This window comes from Anabrus simplex, chromosome 2 (assembly GCF_040414725.1).
Source record: "Anabrus simplex isolate iqAnaSimp1 chromosome 2, ASM4041472v1, whole genome shotgun sequence".
Lineage (NCBI taxonomy): Eukaryota > Metazoa > Arthropoda > Insecta > Orthoptera > Tettigoniidae > Anabrus > Anabrus simplex.
In genome coordinates this window covers 274337376-274361133 of record NC_090266.1, presented here as the reverse complement: position 1 = coordinate 274361133, position 23758 = coordinate 274337376, and the positions used below count along the sequence as shown (strand labels likewise).

General features: G+C 41.6%; 1 protein-coding gene across 1 annotated transcript in view; it reads right to left on the bottom strand.

Moving 5' to 3' along the window:
- The window catches only part of LOC136863511 (lutropin-choriogonadotropic hormone receptor-like), a 132775-nt gene that overhangs the window by 64098 nt on the left and 44919 nt on the right, over nucleotides 1-23758 (bottom strand). Inside the window, exons 3-4 of the mRNA XM_068225976.1 lie at nucleotides 21127-21219; nucleotides 424-1021 (exon numbers count right to left, since the gene is read on the bottom strand). Of these exons, the coding sequence (XP_068082077.1) occupies nucleotides 424-1021; nucleotides 21127-21219 (691 nt within the window). The remainder of the gene's footprint in view (nucleotides 1-423; nucleotides 1022-21126; nucleotides 21220-23758) is intronic.

The window sequence follows — 23758 nt, the reverse complement described above, 5'->3', positions numbered from 1 at the left end:
TCCTTAATCTTATGGAGTAATCATTTTATTAAAAAGAATATGTCCATGAACTTGTAGATCGTAGAATTGTAATGATAGATGATTAACATAGTATAGTTTTATTTAAAGTTGACGGTGTTGGTACCATTATCTACTGAGATACGGATACCCTGGATAACTAAAGAACGTTATGTTATGAAACCCTTATTACCATTACTGGAACTGAAAACAGATTTTGGTTATCTTTAATGGTTCAGTATTTGAGTTGAATATACCTGACAAACCCTGTAGGGTACTTTCCACTTTACAAGGTGCTTAACCTTCAAACTAGAATACGCTATCACTAAGATACGCAGTTACGTACTTCGAAACTAACCTAATTGCGGTTATGAAGTAGAAAAGCCCTTCACTTTTCTGGCGGCTTCCTGAACCACTATAACATACCTTGTTGCCAGTCGATAGCGTGGTTGAAGTAAGCACCAACAGATATAGCATCCATGATTGCTATCATCAGCAAGTAGATCCCCATGCAGAGATCAGCAAGGGCCAAGTTGCACATGAGGAATTTCGGCACTGTCATGCGGAAGCGGGAACTCAGCAAGACAACTAGTACAGCCAAGTTACCAAACACTGCTGCCAAAGCCACGAACCACACCGCCGCACGCAAACCCCAATTTCCCATCAGATCCTCACAAGGGCTGAAGGCGTCAGGTTGTGGCATACATCGTACATCACGCAGGGTGCGTGTCATATTCCCACAGTATGCTCTTACAAGACGTGGGGAGATCGGCACCACATTCTTTAAGAAGATCCCATCGGGTGAAGATTCTGCGTGTTGGCCAAATCCACCTTCCAACAGGCCCCAGTCAGGGCCTGGCCGCACATATGTGAGATTATCCGGAGAAAACACAACTCTTCCGAAGCTCTCGGTGTCATCTTCCTCATCATTCGTTGCATCTTCTCTTCGTCTGCGTCGTCGGTAATTGAAGATATCCATGTCTTGTGTTGCACAGTACTTCTCCTGAAGCATTTGGACGAATAACTGAAACATTCGGGTTAAGTATTACCATCATCTGCCTTTAGTAGAGACAATAATATGAACAATTACGGATATGCACCTCTAATACTGAATTAAAACATCAACTTGGAATTTTCAGGTCGTCAACACAAAATAGTAAGAACATTTGTTAGTTAGAAGAGAAACATACAATTAATAAAGTTAATGGTTTAAATGAATGACAGGGAAAAATGAAATAAGCAGAAGATAACAAATTAACAGACGTGATAAGCGGTTAATAAAGATGAGGGATGCACAATACGTGGCTCTGGGAGAAAGAGTGCGTGCTGAGTTGCCTGCCACTCCGAGCTCGTAGGTGGCCACTGTTCCTTCTCTCCTACTGCTTGTTTTTTGACGTAACCCTCACATGTGAAAGTGTGTTTACCGCAAGGAAAATTACGGAGCCTCTACTGAGAACAAATATTTCAGATACAAGATTTTTTTGTTATTTGCTTTACGTCGCACCGACACAGATAGGTCTTATGGCGACGATGGGATAGGAAAGGCCTAGGAATGGTAAGGAAGTGGCCGTGGCCTTCACTAAGGTACAGCCCCAGCATTTGCCTGATGTGAAATTGGAAACCACGGAAAACCATCATCAGGGCTGCCAACAGTGGGGTTCGAACCCACTATCTACCGGATGCAAGCTCACAGCTGCACGCCCCTAACCGCACGACCAACTTACCTGGAGATACAAGTTTTAAGTCTTCGGTTCGTGAAATGTACTCAAACTCCCTGAAAGTAGATATGATCTTGAAACATTAGCGAAGATAAAAACCGAAGGAAGACGTTAACATTCAAAAATGGAATTCACTAGAGTGCTATTTTCCTCAGTCGGTGTATCAGTATTGAGTATGTGTTCTTTAGTTGTCATAATTATTGTTTTTTGTTTTCATTTCTTTAGCGGTAACTGTGTATTATTTTTATATTAAAATGTAGGGCGTCTTACAGACAATTAACAAAGTCGATGGTTTAAATAAATAACAAACCCCCTCCCATGGCACTACAGCCCTTGAAGGGCCTTGGCCTACCAAGCGACCGCTGCTCAGCCCGAAGGCCTGCAGATTACAAGGTGTCGTGTGGTCAGCACGACGAATACCCTCGGCCGTTATTCTTGGTTTTCTAGACTGGGCCCGCTATCTCACCGTCAGATAGCTCCTCAATTCTTATCACGTAGGCTGAGTGGACCTCGAACCAGCCCTCAGGTCCAAGTAAAAAACCCTGACCTGGCCGGGAATCGACCCTGGGGCCCCCGGGTAAGAGGCAAGCACGTTACCCCTACACCACGGGGCCGGCTTAAATAAATAACAGTGACCTAAAATCATAGAAGCAGAAGATAAAAATAATTAAGAGATATGATCAGCGGCTAATAGAGATGAGGGATGCACAATACGTCCGTTAATTGCCAGAACGTTAACAAATTTAGAAAGAGACTGAACACTCAGTCAAGAAGAGATCGTGTGGTTCCTGAACCATGGACTTGACCACTCGGTGCGGTTCCATGCAGATAATAATTTATCTGACTTTTCCCGACTCCGTAGCTGGCCCTTACGTTCCTGCCTCTTACCTGGAGGACCCGGGTGCGATTCCCGCCAGGTCAGGAATTTTTACCTGGGTGTGAGGGCTGGTTCGAGGTCCACTCAGCCTACGTGATTACAGTTGAGGAGCTATCTGGCGGTAAGATGGTGACCCAGGTCTAGAAAGCCAAGAATAACAGCCGAGAGGAATCGTCGGGCTGACCACACGGCACCTCATAATCTGCAGGCCTTCTGGCTGAGCAGCCGTCGTTTGGCCGGTTATGATCCTTCGGGACTGTTTCGCTATGGGGTTTGGCTTTTTCCCGACTCCGTAGACCTATTTAGAACGGTATTATGATTTTGTATTAAGTTATTATTATAATGCATGATTCTCTCGACAGCGGATCTGTACTGAGCCGGGCTGGGTAGCTCAGGTGGTAGAGCGCTGGTCTTCTGAGTTCAAGATGGCGGGTCCGATCCCGGCCCATTACCGTGGTCAGCCTCGTATCGGTAGATTTACTGGTACGTTAAAGAACTCCTATCGGACAAAATTCCGGAAATTCAGCGTCTCCGAACACCGTGAAAGAAGTTAGACGTAAAACCAATAACATTATTTATTAGATCTGTACTGACGACCAAGTCAAAGGCCCTAGGAGGAGTCGAAGGTATTACCTGCAGCCTCGGTAGAAGGGAAGTGCTTGGATTGGACCACACCGATAGCAGTGAAACTTGGCAAAACCTCGCTCCACACTTACTGTTCAAAGCATGACAAAAATAATGATTCAGAACAGAAATCCAACAGTTTCCATGTTTGTTGTTATTATTATTATTATTTGCTTTACGTCGCACCGACACAAATAGGTCTTATGGCGACGATGGGATAGGAAAGGCCTAGGAGTGGGAAGGACGCAGGCGTGGCCTTAAGGTACAGCCCCAGCATTTGCCAGGTGTGAAAACGAGAAACCACAGAAAACCATCTTCAGGGCTGCCGACAGTGGGGTTCGAACCCACTATCTCCCAGATGCAAGCTTACAGCTGCGCGCCCCTAACCGCACGGCCAAATCGCTCGGTTTTCCATGTTTGTACTAATATGTATTTGCATTGCGATGTTTGTCACTCATGTGGACCTGGCCCAATTATACGGCCGGTTACTCTTCCTGACGCCAATTATATGGAAGAGTGTATTCACTGTTTGGTGGTTCGTATTCTAGAGTTTTGTGTATGGATGAAGGGGAATTCCCAAGTGAGAGTAATTAACCATACGTGGCTAAAATACTCGACCCGACCTGGAATCGAACCCGGGATTCTCTGGTCAGAAGACATCAATACTGAACATTCAGCCAAGAAGCCGACGTAATATTTGGATATAGGCCTATTCATATACAATTCTTCTTCTTCTTCTACCGCTTTTAGTACACTTTTGGGGTCGCGGGTGTGAACTGTGTCACACATATGTGGTTTTGGCCCTGTTTTACGGCTGGAAGCCCTTCCTGACGCCAACCCTATATGGAGGGATGTAGTCGCTATTGCGAGTTTCTGTGGTGGTTAGTAGTGTAGTATGTCTGAATATGAAGAGGAAAGTTTTGGGACAAACATAAAAACCCGGTCCCCGAGTCAAAAGAATTAATCAGACGTGATTTTATTCATATAATGTACGTGTCAATAAAATAGATTTGTAGAATACGAAATTCTGCTCGTTTTGTCGAAATATCATTTTCGAAACAGCGTGTTTCATAAGCAAAGTCATCTCCGTACAGGCCACGAAGGCCCTTGGGGGGGGGGGGTAGGGAAAGGCTTCCATTATCCGTAACCTCGGCACTTGGTGCCTTAGAGTGATTAGCTCCACACCCTGCCGCCTTTGCCCCCAGGAAAAAATGAAATGGCGTACGGCTTTTATTGCCGGGAATGTCCGAGGACAAATTCGGCTCGCCTGGTGCCGGTCTTTTGATTTGACTCCCGTAGGCGACCTGCACATCGTGATGAGGTTGAAATGATGATGAAAACGACTCATGCACCCAGACCCCGTGCCAGCGAAATAAAGCAATGGTTGTTGAAATTCACGAACCTGCCGGGAATCGAACCCGGGATCCCTGTGACCAAAGGCCAGCACGCTAACCATTTAGCCCTGGAGCCGAACTGCTCCCAGGAATTAACGTGGTACTCATTTTTGGTGTAGGCTGAGCGAACCTCAGGGCCATGTGCACCTGCGAAAGTAGAAATCTCGCTTTTTAAATTTTTCGACTTCCTAACGGGGAATCGAAGCGAGCACACATTTACCAACTCGGCCAGGCAGCCCCTACAATGTGTTTTACATATGCTTACTATAGAAACTATCAGTATATTTCTGCAGTACATTCGCAAGTTTCTGCGTCATCATTGGCTGATTGCTCCGAGCCACCCAGTTATATTTAGGAATTGATTATGACACGATTGTTGATTTTACGGCAAAATTATTATCACCATTACATTTAGGATATGATACTTGATCATTTAGCCAAGTTTCATTGGATTCTGTCTGGTCAAAACCAAAGAGCTCCCTAGTAAGTTAGATTGAGTGGTTAGCCCTGTGCCCGGCCAACTTTTCTCCCCAGAAATTCATTTGTAGTGTAGAATGAAGTTCTAAATTGTAAACTGAATTGAACTGAAGTACTTTCGAGTAAACCGAGCTAGATTAGGCAGCCTCCTGTACTGATGGGATTATTACTAAATTAATTGTAGCATATTGTATATTGTGCACAATCGTTATTATTACAATTTGTTTTACGTCGGACCGACAAGGTAGGTCTTATGGCGACGATGGGACAGGAAAGGGCTAGGAGTAGGAAAGAAGGGGCCGTGGCCTTAATTAAGGTCATTAGCCTGGTGTGAAAATGGGAAACTACGAAAAAACCATCTTCAGGGATGCCAACAGTGCGGTTCGAACTCACTATCTCCCGGATGCAAGCCCACAGCTGCGCGGCCCTAACTGCACGGTCAACTCTCCCGGTAGTCTTTCCAACTCTTTATTTGTAAGTTGGAAATCAGCCATACATTAGTTAAAACAACCACTTGAAACCGGGGACTGAAATAATTATTTTTTATTTTCACAAGAATTCACTTTACTTTTTAAGAGGATCACATGTCTGAATGAAATAATTCTTCAAAAATGTCTACATATTTTATTAATCTGTCTGAAATTACAGGTGACTCCAAGGATGAAGAATACTGCAACAAATTTACGAATTAATGGCCTACACCAGTTATGAACAAAGAAAATCTAATAATAATAATAATAATAATAATAATAATAATAATAATAATATGACCTCAGATACACTGAACAGACGCCTTTTAGGCTGCCTGCACGCCAGTTTCGACGTTCTGGCTTACTCTACCAGATGGCTGAGTAAATCAGAACTCGTCCGGCCCCGCGGTGTAGGGGGCAACGTTCCGCCTATCACCCAGTGGCCCTGGGTTCGTTTCCCGGCTGGGTCAGGGGTTGTTAATTGTAAATGGCGACTGGGTGTTTGTGTCGTCCTTAACGTTCCTTTCTTCATATACAACACTGTACACTTCCTCCATTTCAATTACACGCAGGTTCATATCATATGGTGCAAGTAGGGGCATAAGATCTCTATAGGTCGACGCCCCAAACAAATATCATTAAAAAAGAATCAGAACTCTGTTGGGCGATATAAAGTTGGGTTTTAATTAATTTTGACGGGTGACCACCAAATGGGTCCTCAGTGATTCTTTACATGCCAACATCGTAGAACATGGAGTGTTGAATGGACCTTTCTTTTCTGTCCTTCAAAAATTCAACTGAATCAGCTGGGTTTGAACAGTGACATAGGAATCCGGAGGGCCACATTCTTACCCTGATTCACAGCGGGAGATTTGAAGAAATGAAATATACATTAAATAGCAATGCAAAAGGAAGATTTGCGATTCGCGGCGCATTGAATGTTTTAATATTTGCATGAGGATGAATATAAATGATACCTCAATGCTGCGAAGGTGACGATATCAATGGCATCATATTAATATTCACTAAAGTGTGAACTATCGACCATATATTGCTATTAAACATAAATTCAAGGTTTTAATTTATTGTACTTTGTTGTTTGGGTCATCAGTACATAGACTGCTCTGATGCAGCTTTCATGTCACCCTCTCTTGTGCTAAACTTTTCATTTCTATGTAACTATTACATCCTACACATACTCTAATCTGTTTGTCGTATTCATACCTTTGTATCTCCTGCGGTTTTTACCACCTACACTTCACTCAAAAACTAACTGAACAAGACCTGGCTGTCTTAAGATGTGTCCTATCATTCTGTCTCTTCTTCTGCTCAAATGTCGCCGAATCGTACTCCTCTCGCTAATTCGATTCACTGTCTCTTAATTTGTGATTTCATCTACCTACATCACCTTCAGCATTCTTCTGTAACACCACATTTCAAAAACTTCTATTCTCTTTCTTTCTGAGCTAGTTATTGTCCATGTTTCCCTTCTATACAATGCCATGCTCCAGATGGAAATCTTCAAAAACGTCTTTCTAATTCCTACCTCAATGCTCGAAGTGAGCGACTTTCTTTTCTTAATAAAGGCCTTCCTTGCTTGTGCTAATCTGCATTTTATGTACTCCTTACTTCTGTCATCATTAGTTATTTACTACCCAAGTAACAATGTGCATCTACTTCTTTGAAGACTTAAATTCCTAATCTAATATTTCTCGCATCACCAAACTTCCTTCGTCTGCACTCCATTACCTTTCTTTTGGATTTATTTATTTATTTTTATTTATTTATTTATTTATTTATTTATTTATTTATTTATTTATTTATTTATTTACTTTCATCTTGTACTTCTTCTCCAAGACTGTGTCCATACCATTCAGCAACCTCAACTGATCTTCTGAAGACACAGATAGAATAACAACAACATCGGAAAATATCAGAGTTTTGATTTCCTCTCCTTGGATTGTGATTCTGTTTTCCAGATTCTTCTTTGATTTCCTTTATCACCTGTTCTACGGATACATTGCAAAGGAGAGGGGACAAACCGCAGCCTTGCTTCACTCTTTTCTGGATTGCTGCTGCGTTTTCATAGCCTTCGATTCTTCTCACTGCACACTGATTTTTGTACAGATTGTAGATAATTCTTCTTTTACGGTATCTGATCCCGATCACCTTCAAAATCTCAAATAGCTTGGTCCAATCAACATTATCGAATTCTTTTTCTAGACCTACGATTGCCATGTACGTAGGCTTGTCTTTCTTAATTCGATCCTCTAAGATCAGACGTAAAATCAGGATTGCTTCAGGTGTTCCTACCATTTCTTCTGAAGCCAATCTGATCTTCTCCCAACTCAGCTTCAACATGTCTTTCCATTCTTCTATAAATAACACGTGTTAAAATTTAGTGCTTGTGAGATAATAAAGTAATGGTCCGGTAGTTTTCACACTTAACACCACCTGATTTCTGTGGAATCGGTAATAATAACATGCTGTCTAAAATCGGATGGCCCTTCTCCTGTAGCATACATCTTACACACTATATGGAATAATCTCGCCACGCTGTTTTCTCCTAAGGCCGTAAGTAATTCTGAGGCTATGTCATCAATTCCAGGTGCCTTGTTCCTAAATAGGTCTCTCAAGGCTCTGTCGAATTCTAGATATCTAGATTCTTAGATATCCCATTTCGTCATAATCAATGTTAGTGTTGAACTGTAGAAGCATTGTAAAGAAAGTAATATAATTAAGTGATTTAATAGATATATACTTACAAGATATTGTAATAGGATTGAATCATGACTGAGAAATGATATCATGGATGCAGAAATTTTCTCACGGAACTGGAGTGTGTATCGTACAGACAGGACAGGAATGAAGGGAGGGGGAGTATTCATTCTGGTGAAAGAAGAATTTGTAAGCTACGAAAAAGTTAAAGGTGACGAACGTGAAATTCTAGGTGTAAGACTCATTTGTAAATATAAATGATGTCTTTGGAGTGTACAGAACGGGAAAAGGTAGTGCTGACACTGATTCAGAATTATTTGATAAGATAATCAGGTATGTGGGAAACGACATGGAAAGGAATGTAATTGTACCGGAAGATCTGAATTTACCAAATGTCAGTTGGGAAGATAATGCGAACGGCAGGAAGCATGACCAACAAATGCAAAATAAGGTAATATGGGAAAGACAGCTGATTCAGAAAGTGATGGAACCAACTAGAGGGAAAAATATACTGGACGTCGTGCTGAAAAAGCAGATGAGCTGTATAGAGAAACCGACGTAATAGATGGTATCAGTGATCATGAAGCTGGTTTTTTCGTAGTTAAAAGTAAATGTAGGGCTATTAGGCAGTACCATATGGCTGATAAAGCAGGCACGAGGGATTTTTAAAAAGTAACTGTGATCGGTGGAAAACGATAAATAAAAATGTAAACAGACTCTGGGATGAGTTTAAGGCAATTGTTGAGGAGTGCAAAAATAGGTTTGTACCTTTAAAGGTAGTAAGGAATGGTCAAGACCCACCTTAATTAGGGGAATAAGAAGGAGGTGCAGATTGGAAAGAAATAGAGTTAGAAATGGCTGTGGAATTAAGGAGAAATTGAAGAAACTTATTAGGAAGTGGAATCTAGCAAGGAAGTTAGCTAACGATAACATGATGGCAAGGATAATTGGCGGTCATAGACATTTTAGTGGAAGGGTATTTATAGGTACTTTACGGCAGAAATAGGTTCCAAGAAGAACATTCCAGGAATAATTATTGAACAAGGAGATTGTGTATGTGAGGATCTTCAAAAGGCAGAAGTATTCAGTCACCAGTATGTAAAGATTGTTGGTTACAAGGATAATGTCCAGATAGAGGAGGTGACTAATACTAAAGAAGTATACAAATTTACATATGATAACAATGACATTCACAATAAGGTACAAAATTTGAAAACCAGAAAATCGGATGGAGTTGACAAGATTTATGGGGATATACTAAAGACAATGGGTTGGGATATAGTACCATATCTAAAGTACTTATTTGATTATTGTTTGCATGAAGGAGCTATACCAAATGAATGGAGAGTTGCTATAGTAGCCCCTGTGTACAAAGGAATGTGTGATAGACATAAAGCTGAAAATTACAGGCTAGTCAGTTTGACATGCATTGTATGTAAACTTTTGGAAAGCATTCTTTCTGATTATATTAGACAAGTTTGCGAAATTAATAACTAGTTCGATAGAAGGCAGTTCGGGTTCTGGAAAGGTTATTCCACTGAAGCTCAACTTGTAGTATTCCAGCAAGATATAGCAGATATCTTGGATTCAGGAAGTCAAATGGACTGTATCGCGATTGACCTGTCTAAAGCATTTTATAGGATGGATCATGGGAAACTACTGGCAGGAATGAGTGCAGTTAGACTAGACAAAAGAGTGACTGAATGGGTTGCTATACTTCTAGAAAATAGATCTCAGAGAATGATTGTTATGTTAATTTTTAACATCCCTTCGGTTAGTGTAAATTTTGAGAGACTGCGCAGTGTCGGAATTTTGTCCCGTAGGGGTTCTTTAACTTGTCGAGGATCATTGGAATGGAGTTTTTACATAAAGAGGCCTACATTCAAATGCCATCGACCTAAAACTATCTATAAACTTACGCTCTTTAAGTAAACCTTCACTCACGTTCACAAAAACCAGAACGCCTTGAAAAACTAGAGATAGGAAGTTTATATTCACAGGACAAGTGCATTAGTATGTTCTGAAGAAATGATTAGCATTTGAATCATTTCGGTCCCCAGGTTCAACTTCCACATCGATATCTCCGCGCACCACCACCGACTGGTGAAATGTGTCTGCGGCTCTCGTTGTCGCCATGAACCGAAGGTAATGGATCAGTGTGATTTGAGCGGACGTGCAGGATGCCTCGAAACCGTATGCGAGAACTGTACCGTCAAATTAGTACGTTTGAAAAAGTGCGCATTATTGGCATGAGAGAACGTGATGCTTCCATCCGGGAAATTGCTGCTCGTGTGAGACGAAGTGTGGCAGTGCAACGGGTGTGTACAGAATGGTAGAACACGACGAGATGGGTCTGGTAGCACCACTCAGACCACCCACCGGGAAGATCGACACCTCATCCGAACGGCATTGCGGGAGAGATCTGCGTCCTCTTCGGCTCTGGCGCAACAGTGGAACAGTGCAACACATCGTAAACTATTAAGTGTGAGAGTCCGTCGCCGTTTATTAATGTCTGGGTTACCGGCGCGTCGTCCACTTCTCCGCCTACCTTTGACTAATGCGCATAAACATACTAGACTACACTGGTGTATGGAACGACGTCACTGGGTACAAGAATAGCAGCAACTAGTGTTTTTGGACGAATCGAGGTTCTGTTTGCTTGAAAACGATGCCCGCATTTTGGTTTGCCGCAGACAGTGGGGGAGGCATCACACTGACTGCATTCGCACGACATACAGCGCCAACTCAAAGCCTTATGGTGTGTGGTGCTATAGGGTACAACCACAAATCACAGTTGGAGCGTGTCTAGGACACTGTGCCCAGTTTGACCTATGACATCCTGCGATCCGTAGCCATACCCTTTCTGCACGACACCCCAGACGCCATATTTCGGCAGGACAATGCGCGACCACATGTTGCTGCACGAACACGTGCCTTCTTGTTGTCACATGATGTCAGACTGTTGCTCTGGCCCTTCCGATCACCGGACTTGTCGCCAATCGAAAATGTGTGGGATATGGTGAAACGACGAGTGCGGCGCTGTGACCCAGTGGCAACCACCAAAGATGAATTGTGGAAGCAGGTGAATGCAGCATGGATGGCTATACCCCAGGACGCCATCACGCATGGAACAAGTTACCACTACACATGGAGGACCCAGTGCCTACTAGGAAGCAGCACACATGCTGAACCTAAATGACTGAAATGCTAATCGTTTCTGCAGAACATACTAAAGAACATGTCCCGTGAATATGAACTTCCTATCTCCAGTCTTTCAAGGTGTTCTGCTTTTTATGAACATGAGTGTATTTTGTATCATAATACTCTTACAATATTTGTAAGGGAAGATATATGTTTAATGTCTTAAAAATGAAGTTGACACTGCAATAGCAGTGGAATATCCACTTTTCCAGGAAGGGAATTAAAAAATCCGAGACTTAATATTCTGACATTCAGCAAAAATGACAATTGATCAAAATTAAACAAGAGAATTGCTGCGTAACATTTGGCCTGTGAATCGATGTGGTGAAAGTTTTATTGGCATTCTTCATCAGTGTTCTCTAGAGAGGCTGACCTCGAATAACTGACGGAATGAGCAAATAACTTTGAAACTATCCAATTGGTGGTTAACGTTCTATGTAGAACAAGGATTTCAGCAACCAAATGTACAGAAAGTTAAATAACTGAAATAGTTACTAACTTTATACCTCCTCTCGTTCGTGGCAGGGGGGTTAGTAGCCTCGTGTCAGGAAACAGCATTTAATAACATGTATGTCTATGGAAATAGAAATTTGAAAGGGTCGAGTACAAAATGATATGTATCTGGAGTAAATTAGATATAACTGAGGTGTCAAGCTGAATCCCATAAACATATTATGGGACATTCCATGTGAAAATGGATATACAAGTGAAAAAGCAGCAAAAGGAAAAATGAGAGGAGTTTTTAATTTTTAAACAATACCATAGAAAAATAAAGTGGTTGGAGATATTCCATTCTGCACAATATCAGCATCAGCTTCCTGTGTTCAACAGTCTTCGATATATTATTAATAATAATAATAATAATAATAATAATAATAATAATAATAATAATAATAATAATAATAATGTTATTTGGTTTACGTCCCACTAACTACTTTTACGGTTTTCGAATACGTATTCTTCTACGTGCCAGTAAATCTACCTACACGAGGCTGACGTATTAGAGCACCTTCAAATACAACCGGACTGGGTCAGGATCGAACGTGCCAAGTTGGGGTCAGAATGCCAGCGCCTCAACCGTCTGAGTCACTCAGCCCGGCATATTAAATGTAAAATATAGCATATTTTCCGACAGTCAACTTTTTACAAAAATATTATGAACAACCTATTCAGATAGCAACCCCATTCTTTTAACATTTGAATAAACCATATAGAATGTAATATACAGTAACCGTCCTAATAATTTAATTATTTATTAGCATATCCTGGAAACATATTTATTCAATTTGACCTGCTTCCTCACATTGAAAACAGTTTTAAAAGTCTCTACATGTTCCCCTTGAAAGCAAGAGACGGACTGCGTTTACAAAACTTTGGGGGGGGGGGGGGGTCTTTCTGTAATTGTACGAAATTAATTTATTCGTTCAGTTGTCGAAACTTGCGGCCAAGTGAAAGAAATCCTCCAGGACTAAATTCCGGCACGTCGGCGTCTCCGAAAACCGTAAAAGTAATTAGTGGGACGTACAGCCAATAACACTATTATTAAAAACTTGGGCATAGGAGCTTCAGTCATCTTTTCCTCGGTCATTGATAGTGTCCTATTTGACACGAATACATATTCAAATCGACTTTGGTCCGCATTGAACATCATGTCGGCATCGATTACATTAGCAGAAATGAAACCCGTAACTTCGCGTGCGAACTCCGATGCTCTGGTACTCACGGCGGTGTGAAGGGTAACATTCTGCCTAGTAACGAACCTTGTGATCTCGTGTGATGTTATTTATTCTTTCATTTCTCTTTACAATTGGCTTTCTGTCCCACCGACACAGATAGGTCTTACGGTGACGATGGGATAAGAAAGGTTTAGGAATAGGAAGCATCCGTGGCCTGGTGTGGAAATGGTAAAGCACGGAAAACCCACTATCTTCCGGTTGCAAGCTCAGAGCCGTGCGCCCCTAACTGCACGGCTAACTCTCCCGGTGATGCCATTATTTTCTAGTGGCATTTGAAACTGGTGCAGGAAGTATTTGCCGGCTTTAAAATTGGGAATGCCCTGCAAGCTGCCTGCTGTCATTTCTTGATGGATACAGTACTTTTGCATCCATCTCTTGGCACAGGCCAGAGTAATATGTAGCTTCCACCGAAGTCCCAGTCAACATCCATGGCTGTGACAATACGGAAGCTGCTTGGGTATGGGTGGTGCTGAGTAATGACATTCGGAGCACTACTAGTGCATCTGAGTGTTATGAAAGGTGCTGCTCACTGGGTCAGTCGTGCTGCAATAGTACTTTCTGACCCAGTGAGGAAAGCAATGGCAAACTACCTCACTCCTCATCTTGCCTAGTACACCTCATTTTGGTGCTGCCATTGGTTTTTGGGATTTCCTTATAACCGCATAACCTTTGGTGGTGCTATTTGAGGATCCAACCAGCCTCTGGGCTGATGACCTGACAGACAGACATGCCCTGCAAGATACCCGTTTCTTTCGCCCACTTCTTTAAATAGCTGTAGTAAATTGTGTGTTCTATATCACACGCATTTCAGAATCTGGTGTACATATGCTCGCGAATTCGAAAAATTCTGTGTTCTTCCATCCTCTCAATCCTCTTTACTATTTGTCTCACTTTTTTCTGGTGATGTTTTCAATTTTCGGGGAGTTGCTGCAGCGGTTTTAGTTCGCAATCTTGACACTATCATAAATACTTTACGTTGTTTTTCAGAAAGCTGTTAATGGATATTTTTTCTGTTTCTCTCTGGGAGTGGGGGCGATAATTCATAAACACTGGAACTGGTTGCCACGTGGTGTGCTGGAGTCTCCTTCATATCACTATCTTCACATAAAGTGACGTTTCATCACTATCACACCACAATGTCCTGCTCTTCCCACATCGCAATGCCGCCACGTATATTTTGCTCCAGTAGATCATACAACTCCCACGCAATTAACCTGTGGACGTTTTTTGGAGGTAATTCTGCATCTCCTCATTCACCAGTTTGTGTACTACAGCATGAAAGTTGCAAGTCATCATGCTAAACACCTAATAGTTTGCATGTACTTTTCATATATTATTTGTTAGCACAGGAACAGCTTGTGCAGCATGCACAGTATCACATAATGAGCTCACGACCATCAGGTGCAGTGTGTTCGGGACGTTATGATTGCAAACATTACAGTCGCGGGTCCTACATTCATAAGCCTCCTAATAGGGGTTGCGGGTGACTGTGACACGTCGCACTTCACACCAGTTACTTTCGTCTCTCGCTTAATCATCCCAGAAGGTTTTGTGATAATTGTCTTCGGGAAGTCCGAAAGTTTCCCTGTGAGTAGATCAGTGAGAGTTGTATGTGTAACGGGGTTGATTCCCCAAATGAACTCTGTTGAGATTTTTCCTGTTAACTTCTTCCTTCCTCCTGATAATTTTCCCACTTTATTGGAGTTGGTACTTGATGTGGGTTTGGCGAAGTTTTACAGCTGGATGTCAACCCTACGTGGAGGGACGTATTCACTATTGCGTGCTTCTGTTTTGATTGGTGGGTGATATGTTGTGTGAAGAAGTGTATTAAGGCGAATACAACCACCCAGTCTCCGACCTCGAGAAATTGAATATACGCTGTTAACATCCTCTGCCTGGCCGGGAATCGAACTCAGGGTCCTCTGAACCGAAGACCAATACGCGCATTTTCAGCCAAGGAGTCAGACACTGTTCCTATTAACTGAAATAAAACAGTATGATACATTCGATTTTAATTTTTCTTATCTGCCTGCAATCCTGTATTTTTTATTTTCCTTTGTTTTGAGTAATTTCATTTCAGTTACGATATTTCCTACCCTAGGTGCTTCATTCTTTCTTTCCTTTTGTTTCTGGTGACACTTTTCCATGCCCCAGTGGTTCGGAGACCAGTCCCGTAATGCAGGGGTAGCGTGTCTGCCTTCTTACATGAAGGCCAGAAGGAGGTTCACTCAGCTTCGTGAGACCAGCTTAGCTTAGGAGCTATTGATATGGGAGCCAGCAGACCCAGTCAATAAAGCCAAGCAATAGGCTGAGGATATCGTTACGTTGACCTCGTGACATTCCAATATCTACGAGCCATATCGCTGAGTCGCAATAAAACCTGTCTGAGCTGGTGCGACGAACGCCTCAAAATGTGGTAAGTAACAAGTGGTATTACACACGGGAAATTATTTATTAAGCACCATGAAAGAAAAAACTGAAACACTACCTAATTGTCTGGCTCCTTGGCTGAATGGGCAGAACAGTCGTATTCGGTTCAGAAGGCCTCGGATTCGATTCCCGGTCGAGTCGGAGATTTTAACCTTGAATGATTAATTTTCCTGAGTCGGGGACCGGGTGTTTGTAATGTGCCTAACATCCCTGAAACTCCCACATCATACATAATACTATCCTCCAATACAATAGCACGCAGTTTCCCATACACATGCCGCCCGCCCTCGCCAGAATGTCTGCCTTACAAGAGCAAAAAATTATAATACACTATACTACTTAATTGTAGTAGAACTCGGTTAAGATTTATAGTAGTTCTCACCTGCACCGGTTAAGAACCATTTGAATAAAAGGGGAATTCTGGAGAACAACCTAGAATGCAGACTATGGAAGAAGGAGATAAAAACTACTCATCATATAATATGTTGCCGGCCTGCTGGCCATGATCGTTAAGGCGTTGTCCTTAATGGTTCGACACCGTGCTTAGCTGGTTCTAGTTCTGTCTGTAGAAAAAAATATTCACCATGAGAATGTTGGCCAGCAGGTTAGCAGAGGTGGTGATATATATAGGCTGCGTAGGTACAATATCTAATCACTAGACTGAGTGTCAAAAGCCTGGGTTCATATCCAAACCTTTCCACACTGTTCCTTTGGAGCGAGGGCGTATGACACTGTTGATGGGGATTCCTTCATCGGATGAGAACGTTAAGCCTTGAACAGACCCCTAAGTGTTAAACGACATAATAATAATAACAATAATAATAATAATAATAATAATAATAATAATAATAATAATAATAATAATAATAATAATAATAATAATAATAATAATAATAATCAACATCATCGTCGTCGTCGTCGTCTTCATCGTTATCGTCATCTTAATCATCATATCCGGCTCCATGGCTAAATGTTTAGCGTGTTCTCCAAGGGCCCTCGGGTCCGATTCCCTGGGATTTTAACTTTCGTTCGTTAATTCCGATGGTTCGGGAGCTGGGTGCGTGTGCTACCATATTATTATTATTATTATTATTATTATTATTATTATTATTATTATTATTATTATTATTACTATTACTATTACTATTATTATTATTATTATTATTATTATTATTATTATTATTATTATTATTATTATTATTATTATTATTATTATTATTATTAGTTGTTTTACGTCGCACCGACACAGATAGGTCGTATGGCGACGATGGGATAGAAAAGGCCTAGGAGTTGGAAGGAAGCGGCCGTGGCCTTAATTAAGGTACAGCCCAAGCATTTGCCTGGTGTGAAAATGGGAAACCACGGAAAACCATATTCAGGGCTGCCGACAGTGGGATACGAACCCACTATCTCCCGGATGCAAGCTCACAGCAATGTGCTCCTAACCGCACAGCCAACTTGCCCGTATTATTATGAGTCTATTATTATGTCCGTCTCCGCGGCTCAATGGTTAGCATGCTGGCCTTTGGTCCAAGAGGTCCCAAGTTCGATTCCGCGTCAGATCGGGGATATAAATCTTAATTGGTTAATTCCGATGGCTCGGGGGCTGTGAGTGTGTGACGTTTTTATCATTAGAATCATCATAGGTAGGACCCCATCCTCATAGACAAGCATGTCGCCTATACGGCGTCACCTCGAAAGACCTGCACCAGGCCTCTTTGGTGACCACACGCCATAAACAACATTATTATTGTTATCATCATCATCATCATCATCATCATCATCATCATCAACATTTTACAAATTGGCTTTACGTCGCACCGACAGAGGTAGGTCTTTTGGCGACGATGGGACAGGAAAGGGCTAGGAGTGGGAAGAAAGCGGATGTGGATTTCATTAAGGTACAGCCCCTGGATTTGTCTGGTGTGAAAATGGGAAACCACGGAAAGTCATCTTCAGGGCTGCCGATGGTGGGGTTCGAACCCACTATAGCTTGTTGACGATGATAATGCGTGTCGTTTAAAGGGGCTTAATGCAAGCTCACAGCTGCGCGCCCCTAATCGCACGGCCAACAAGCTCGGTATTATTATCATTACGCACGCACACGCAGGCCATTCATGGGCTTCAACTAGAGAGACATGCACCAGGCCTGAGTCCACACACCATCACATCATATAATCTGTACATACGAGGCTCTAGCCCGCAAGAGGTAGGCCTACAGCATATTTGGCAATAGTCATCGAACCAAAGGAATTAGGCACAGGCTCGTTGGTGGGCTGTATACTTTAACTAAGAAGACCGAAATAATGAGCTGGTGTTCTAGCCGTGCCCGGCACCATGCTGCCACAGCCACAAATGAGCCTACATTGAGCTCCGACTTGTGTGGAGAAACAGATATAAAATTACAGTGTTCATCTAGATTTAGTAAAATGCAGATTGTATTTAATATGAGGGCTGCCTAGCGGAGGCAGTAAAGGTCAACCTAGAAGGACGTGGGTTCGATTCCCGATAGGAAGTCGAGAAATTTAGAAGCGGGACTTCCACTTACATGGGTACATTATTGAGAGGCGCATGGCCCTGAGGTTCACTCAGATTACAACAAAAGTGAATAACAAGTTAACTTCTAGGGGGCAAAGAAGGTTGGGCATAAAGCTAACCACTCTGTCGCACTTGGTGTCTAGGTTACGGATAGAGGCAGTCTTTCCCTGGCGCTGGCCTTCTGACCCTATCTTGGCAGGTTCGATCCTGCCTCAGTCCGGTGTTATTTGAAGGTGCTCAAATACGTCAGCCTTGTGTCGGTAGTTTTATTGGCACGTAAAAGAATTCCTGAGGGACTAAATTACGGCACCTCGGCTACTCCGAAAAACCATAAAATTAGTTAGTGGGACGTAAAAACCAATAACATTATTTACCTTCCATTCCTCCGAGGGCCTTCATGGCCTGCACGGAGATGACTTTACCTTGCTTTTTTGTGACTAATACGAGCTGGAATTGGGAAGGAAGCTGTCATGGCTAACTTGTTTGATGCCATTTCGACATTCGTCTGACACTAACATGTGGAACCACAGACGACCTCTGCTAGGACGGTCCAAATGTGGATTCTTCGCAGCTGCTTTCGGAAGACTAAGCGCTCCCACTTTCAACCCTCACTACAGGACTGAAGTCCTCCTTCAAAGAGTCAGGGTAGGAATCCTTGCCACCTTGGCCAATATGGCCGCTAACTAACAAATTAGTGAGCATAAGACACATGCTAGTAAATATAATTGTGCAGGTTAATTCAATTCAACTTGTATAAAAGTCGTATCAAGCAACATCCGTGAAGAGAGAAGAGGAAATAGAACTCTAGCGTATACCGGGCGTGCTATGAAATTTGTAACTTTCCATTCATGGTATTCCAAACCATAATGCACTATAGTAATCAGTAAGTGTGGGAACGACATTCCAGGGAACAAGTTTACTGCCATAAGTTAGTCGATGTGTGGAGGAACACTGATGTGAAGGCTCCAGGAGTGCATTTATGTAAAGCTGCACTTTTCCTGGGGCATGATGACTGAGAACCGGCGGCCGCGATTCTAAACGGAACCAATACATATGGGAATTTTAAAATGAATGATCAAATCTCTGAATAAATCTGGAGTTCTCATGGCTCTGATCACGATATCAACAATCACGAAAAGCTGTAAGCTTGCTAGCTAGCCTTCTTATTTCGAGTCATTATAACACGTAAGGTACTTTTAATGTACTTTAATTCTTTTATCCTCTCTGCCCGTCGTTGTATTTGCTTCGTTCTGTTCCCTTTTTATCCAGCATACAGCGGAATTTTCAGTGCTTATTTTATTCATGGAATGTGACTCTACTCTCTCGTAGATTTCACATTAATTAATGAAGTAACTTGCTTAAATATTTTAAGTATACTTCTTGTGAAGCAGAGTGCTGGCCTTAAATGCACATATACACAGTAAGTACACAGTTTTAACGATGAAGGCGTAGCTGTGGATTGTGTAATTCTAACAGTGTGGATACATGAATAGCCGAGACGACTGCTTTTATTGTAGCGATATCTTGACCCTCAGCACATCTTGACAGACCACCTATTTCCCCATGATTCACGAAATAGAACAAGAACCACAAAGCGAGCTGCCTACGCGGTTCGGGTCACGTTGCTGTGAGCTTGTATTTGGAAGGTGATGGGTTCGAATCTTGCCGTTGGTAGCCCTGAAGATGGTTTTCCGTGCTTCAAATGGCGGGGCTATACTTGAGTTGAAGCCACGACCGCTAATCTTACAATCCTTGCACATTCCTAATCCTGGCGTCACTGAAACCTTCGATGTGTTATTAATGCGACGTTAAAACACCAGAAAAAATAAAATAAAACCACCCACATCTCGTACTGGAGACCAGAAGTGGGTATAGGGGACAATGATTAATCCCAGTTCAATAATTTCTGGGTAAAATTCACGGAAGAAGAAGACGCATTACTAGCTGGTAATGGTTTTGCGATCACTAAGGTGATTCTCATTGGGTTGCATACTGATCACTGATAGATATAACAATGCATCGTTTGATGTGTGTATACATGTATGTCTATACACGTGCGATCTATCAAAACAGGACAGTTTAGGCGCACTTGATTCCTCTGGAAGCGTGAAGTTTCAGTTTTTATTTAACAAACCGAGACATTTTGATGCGAAATTTCCACTTCTGGACACACCCGTGGCCCTGGGTTTCATTCACACCTTTCTTTGCGATCATTTAAGGAAAGGCTGGGCGACTGTCCTAAATGCAGAACAGTAGTGATTGATTGAATACCAGGTTGCGTCCCGGGAGTGATGACAGCTGGGCATAGGTAATAGATGAAGTCTTAATCATCCATTCTCCCAGAATATTCCATGGCCTTTCGTGCAGTGGACTTTACTATGAATTATCGAATATGTTCTTACTTCGGTAATATGAGGGTAAGAGATACAGTTTGAGAATTCAGTTTACCTTCCTGTGAAAGGTAGACGGGTATTGGAAAAATACAACTTTTACACATATCCAGTAAAGATACTTTGCACCATTAATGCTTATTTTTGAAGCCTTAAGTATTTTGTGCAAAAGATGACCATAAGAAAAGTTGAGGAGTGTCTGTCCAAAAGCTGCTATTTCCACCTTAAGAAAGTTGTGGAGAAAGCTCAAGAAACGTAAAAGGCACATGGAACGTACCCATGATCGGGTTTAAGGGATTACAACTTCCTGGTCTGGAGTGTTCATGACAGTCGATAATATTCAACTACTGTAATGCACGTGGACGAAATACTGATTTATTGCTTGGGAGTGTAAATAGTACCGTCTGAACAGACAGCAAAAGTCACAGAAAACGATTAATAATTAAGACGGGATATGAAAAGGGTCTGACACATTTTAATCATTACATGGTAATGCACTGTAATTATGTAAGGAGTATTGCATGAATCTATCAAATATATATTTTTCTTATCTTACCTTGTGTCTGATGTACTCCTCAGGTGCGTGGGTGGCAGGAAACTGAAATGCGCAGCAGTGGTATGGGTACGTAAGCGAGGCTGTCTGCATATACTGACAAAAAAAAAGAAACAAGAACATGTAAATTATTGTAACTTTTATAGTAAATTAAAAGGGATGATTATAATAAAGTCTCTAGGTTTAGTATACAGGATGACCCAAAATTTCGTTAACATTCGAAGAGGCAATACTAACGGAATATTGGATATAAAGAGGTAATAATTGACACACATGACTGGCATGACATGGGGTTTTGCTGACACCAAAACAAAGTAAACAAAATGACCAGCACATGGCACTGGACAGCAACATACCAGGTACACAATGGCCACACATTCTTGACATGACATAGGGTATTATTGACACCAACATAGAGAGCAAAAACAGGCCAACAGATGGCGCTGGATAGCAACACGTCAGTGTACGGTATAAAAGGAGCTGTCATGAGGGAGTGCGTCTGATACGTCAGCAATCGCGGCATGTTGACGTTACCAGAAAAGACAATGTTGGTGAAGCTTTATTTACTTTATTTTGGTGTCATTAAAACTTCATGTCAAACCAATAATTTGTGTCAATTATTACCTCTCTACCTCCAATATTCCGTGAAGTATTGCATCGTCAAATGTTAACGGACTTTTGGTCACCCTGTATTCTTACTACCAGTTACCACAGCTACGCCCGCTTTGTGCGCTGTTGGTAATAACAGTGAACAATCCAGTAATAACTTACAGTACCTCTGTTCACCCTCTGTCAAATTTCATGCCTCCCCTTGGCCTCTACAACAATTATCGTGTCCAAAATCATAGCCAGGAATTATTTCTTTTTCCAGAACCCGTACTTCTAACAGAATAAGCAGTATCTTCTTCTATAAGGAACCCAGATATACATTTCTTTTGGCTTGGTTTACATTTGTTTCATTGCCCCGCCTTTCACCTTAACAAACTGAACTGTAGAAGTATTGTAAAGTAAGGAATAGAATTAAGCAATTTAATAGATATATACTCAACAGATATTGTAATATGAGTTGAATCATGGCTGAGAAATGATAAAATGAATGCAGAAATTTTCACACGGAACTGGAGTGTGTATCGTAGAGATAGGATAGGAACGGTAGGAGGGGTAGTATTCATTCTGGTGAAAGAAGAAATTGTAAGCTACGAAAAAGTTAAAGGTGACAAACGTGAAATTGTAGATGTAAGGCTCATTTCTAAAGATAATAGGCTACTTGACGTCTTTGGAGTGTACAGACCGGGGAAGGGTAGCGCTAACGCTGATTCAGAATTATTTGATAATATAATCGGCTTTGTGGGAAACGATAAAGAAAGGAACGTGATTGCAGCGGGTGATCTCAATTTACCAAATGTCAATTGGGAAGGTAATGTGAACGACAGGAAGAGCATGACCAAGAAATGGTAAATAAGTTAATATGGGAAGGGAATCTGATTCAGAAAGTTATGGAACCAACTAGAGGGAAGAATATTCTGGATGTGGTGCTGGTAATACCAGATGAGCTCTATAGAGAAACCGAAGTAATAGATGGTATTAGTGATCACGAAGCTGTTTTTGTGGTAGTTAAAAATAAATGTGAAAGAAAGAAATGTATTAAAATTAGGACTATTAGGCAGTACCATTTGGCTGATTAAAACAGGCATGAGGGAGTTTTTAAAAATTAACTGATCGGTGGAAAACGGTAAATAAAAATGTAAACAGACACTGGGATGGGTTTAAAGCAATTGTTGAGGAATGTGAAAATAGGTTTTTACCTTTGAAGGTAGTAAGGAATGGTAAAGATCCACTATATTATAACAGAGAAGTAAAGAGACTAAGAAGGAGGTGCAGGTTGGAAAGAAATAGATTTAGAAATGGCTGAGAAAGCAAGGAGAAATTGAAGGGACTTACATGGAAATCAATACTCCTAGGTCAATCAATACTGATCTGCATTTAGGGCAGTCGCCCAGGTGGCAGATTCCCTATCTGTTGCTTTCCTAGCCTTTTCCTAAATGATTTCAAAGAAATTGGAAATTTATTGAACATCTCCCTTGGTAAGTTATTCCAATCCCTAACTCCCCTTCCTATAAATGAATATTTGCCCCAGTTTGTCCTCTTGAATTCCAACGTTATCTTCATATCGTGATCTTTCCTACTTTTATAAACGCCATTCAAACCTATTCGTCTACTAATGTCATTCCACGCCATATCTCCGCTGACAGCTCGGAACATACCACTTAGTCGAGCAGCTCTTCTTCTTTCTCTCAATTCTTCCCAACCCAAACATTGCAACATTTTTGTAACGCTACTCTTTTGTCGGAAATCACCCAGAACAAATCGAGCTGCTTTTCTTTGGATTTTTTCCAGTTCTTGAATCAGGTAATCCTGATGAGGGTCCCATACACTGGAACCATACTCTAGTTGGGGTCTTACCAGAGACTTATATGCACTCTCCTTTACATCCTTACTACAACCCCTAAACACCCTCATAACCATGTGTAGAGATCGGTACCCTTTATATACAATCCCATTTATGTGATTACCCCAGTGAAGATCTTTCCTTATATTAACACCTAGATACTTACAATGATCCCCAAAAGGAACT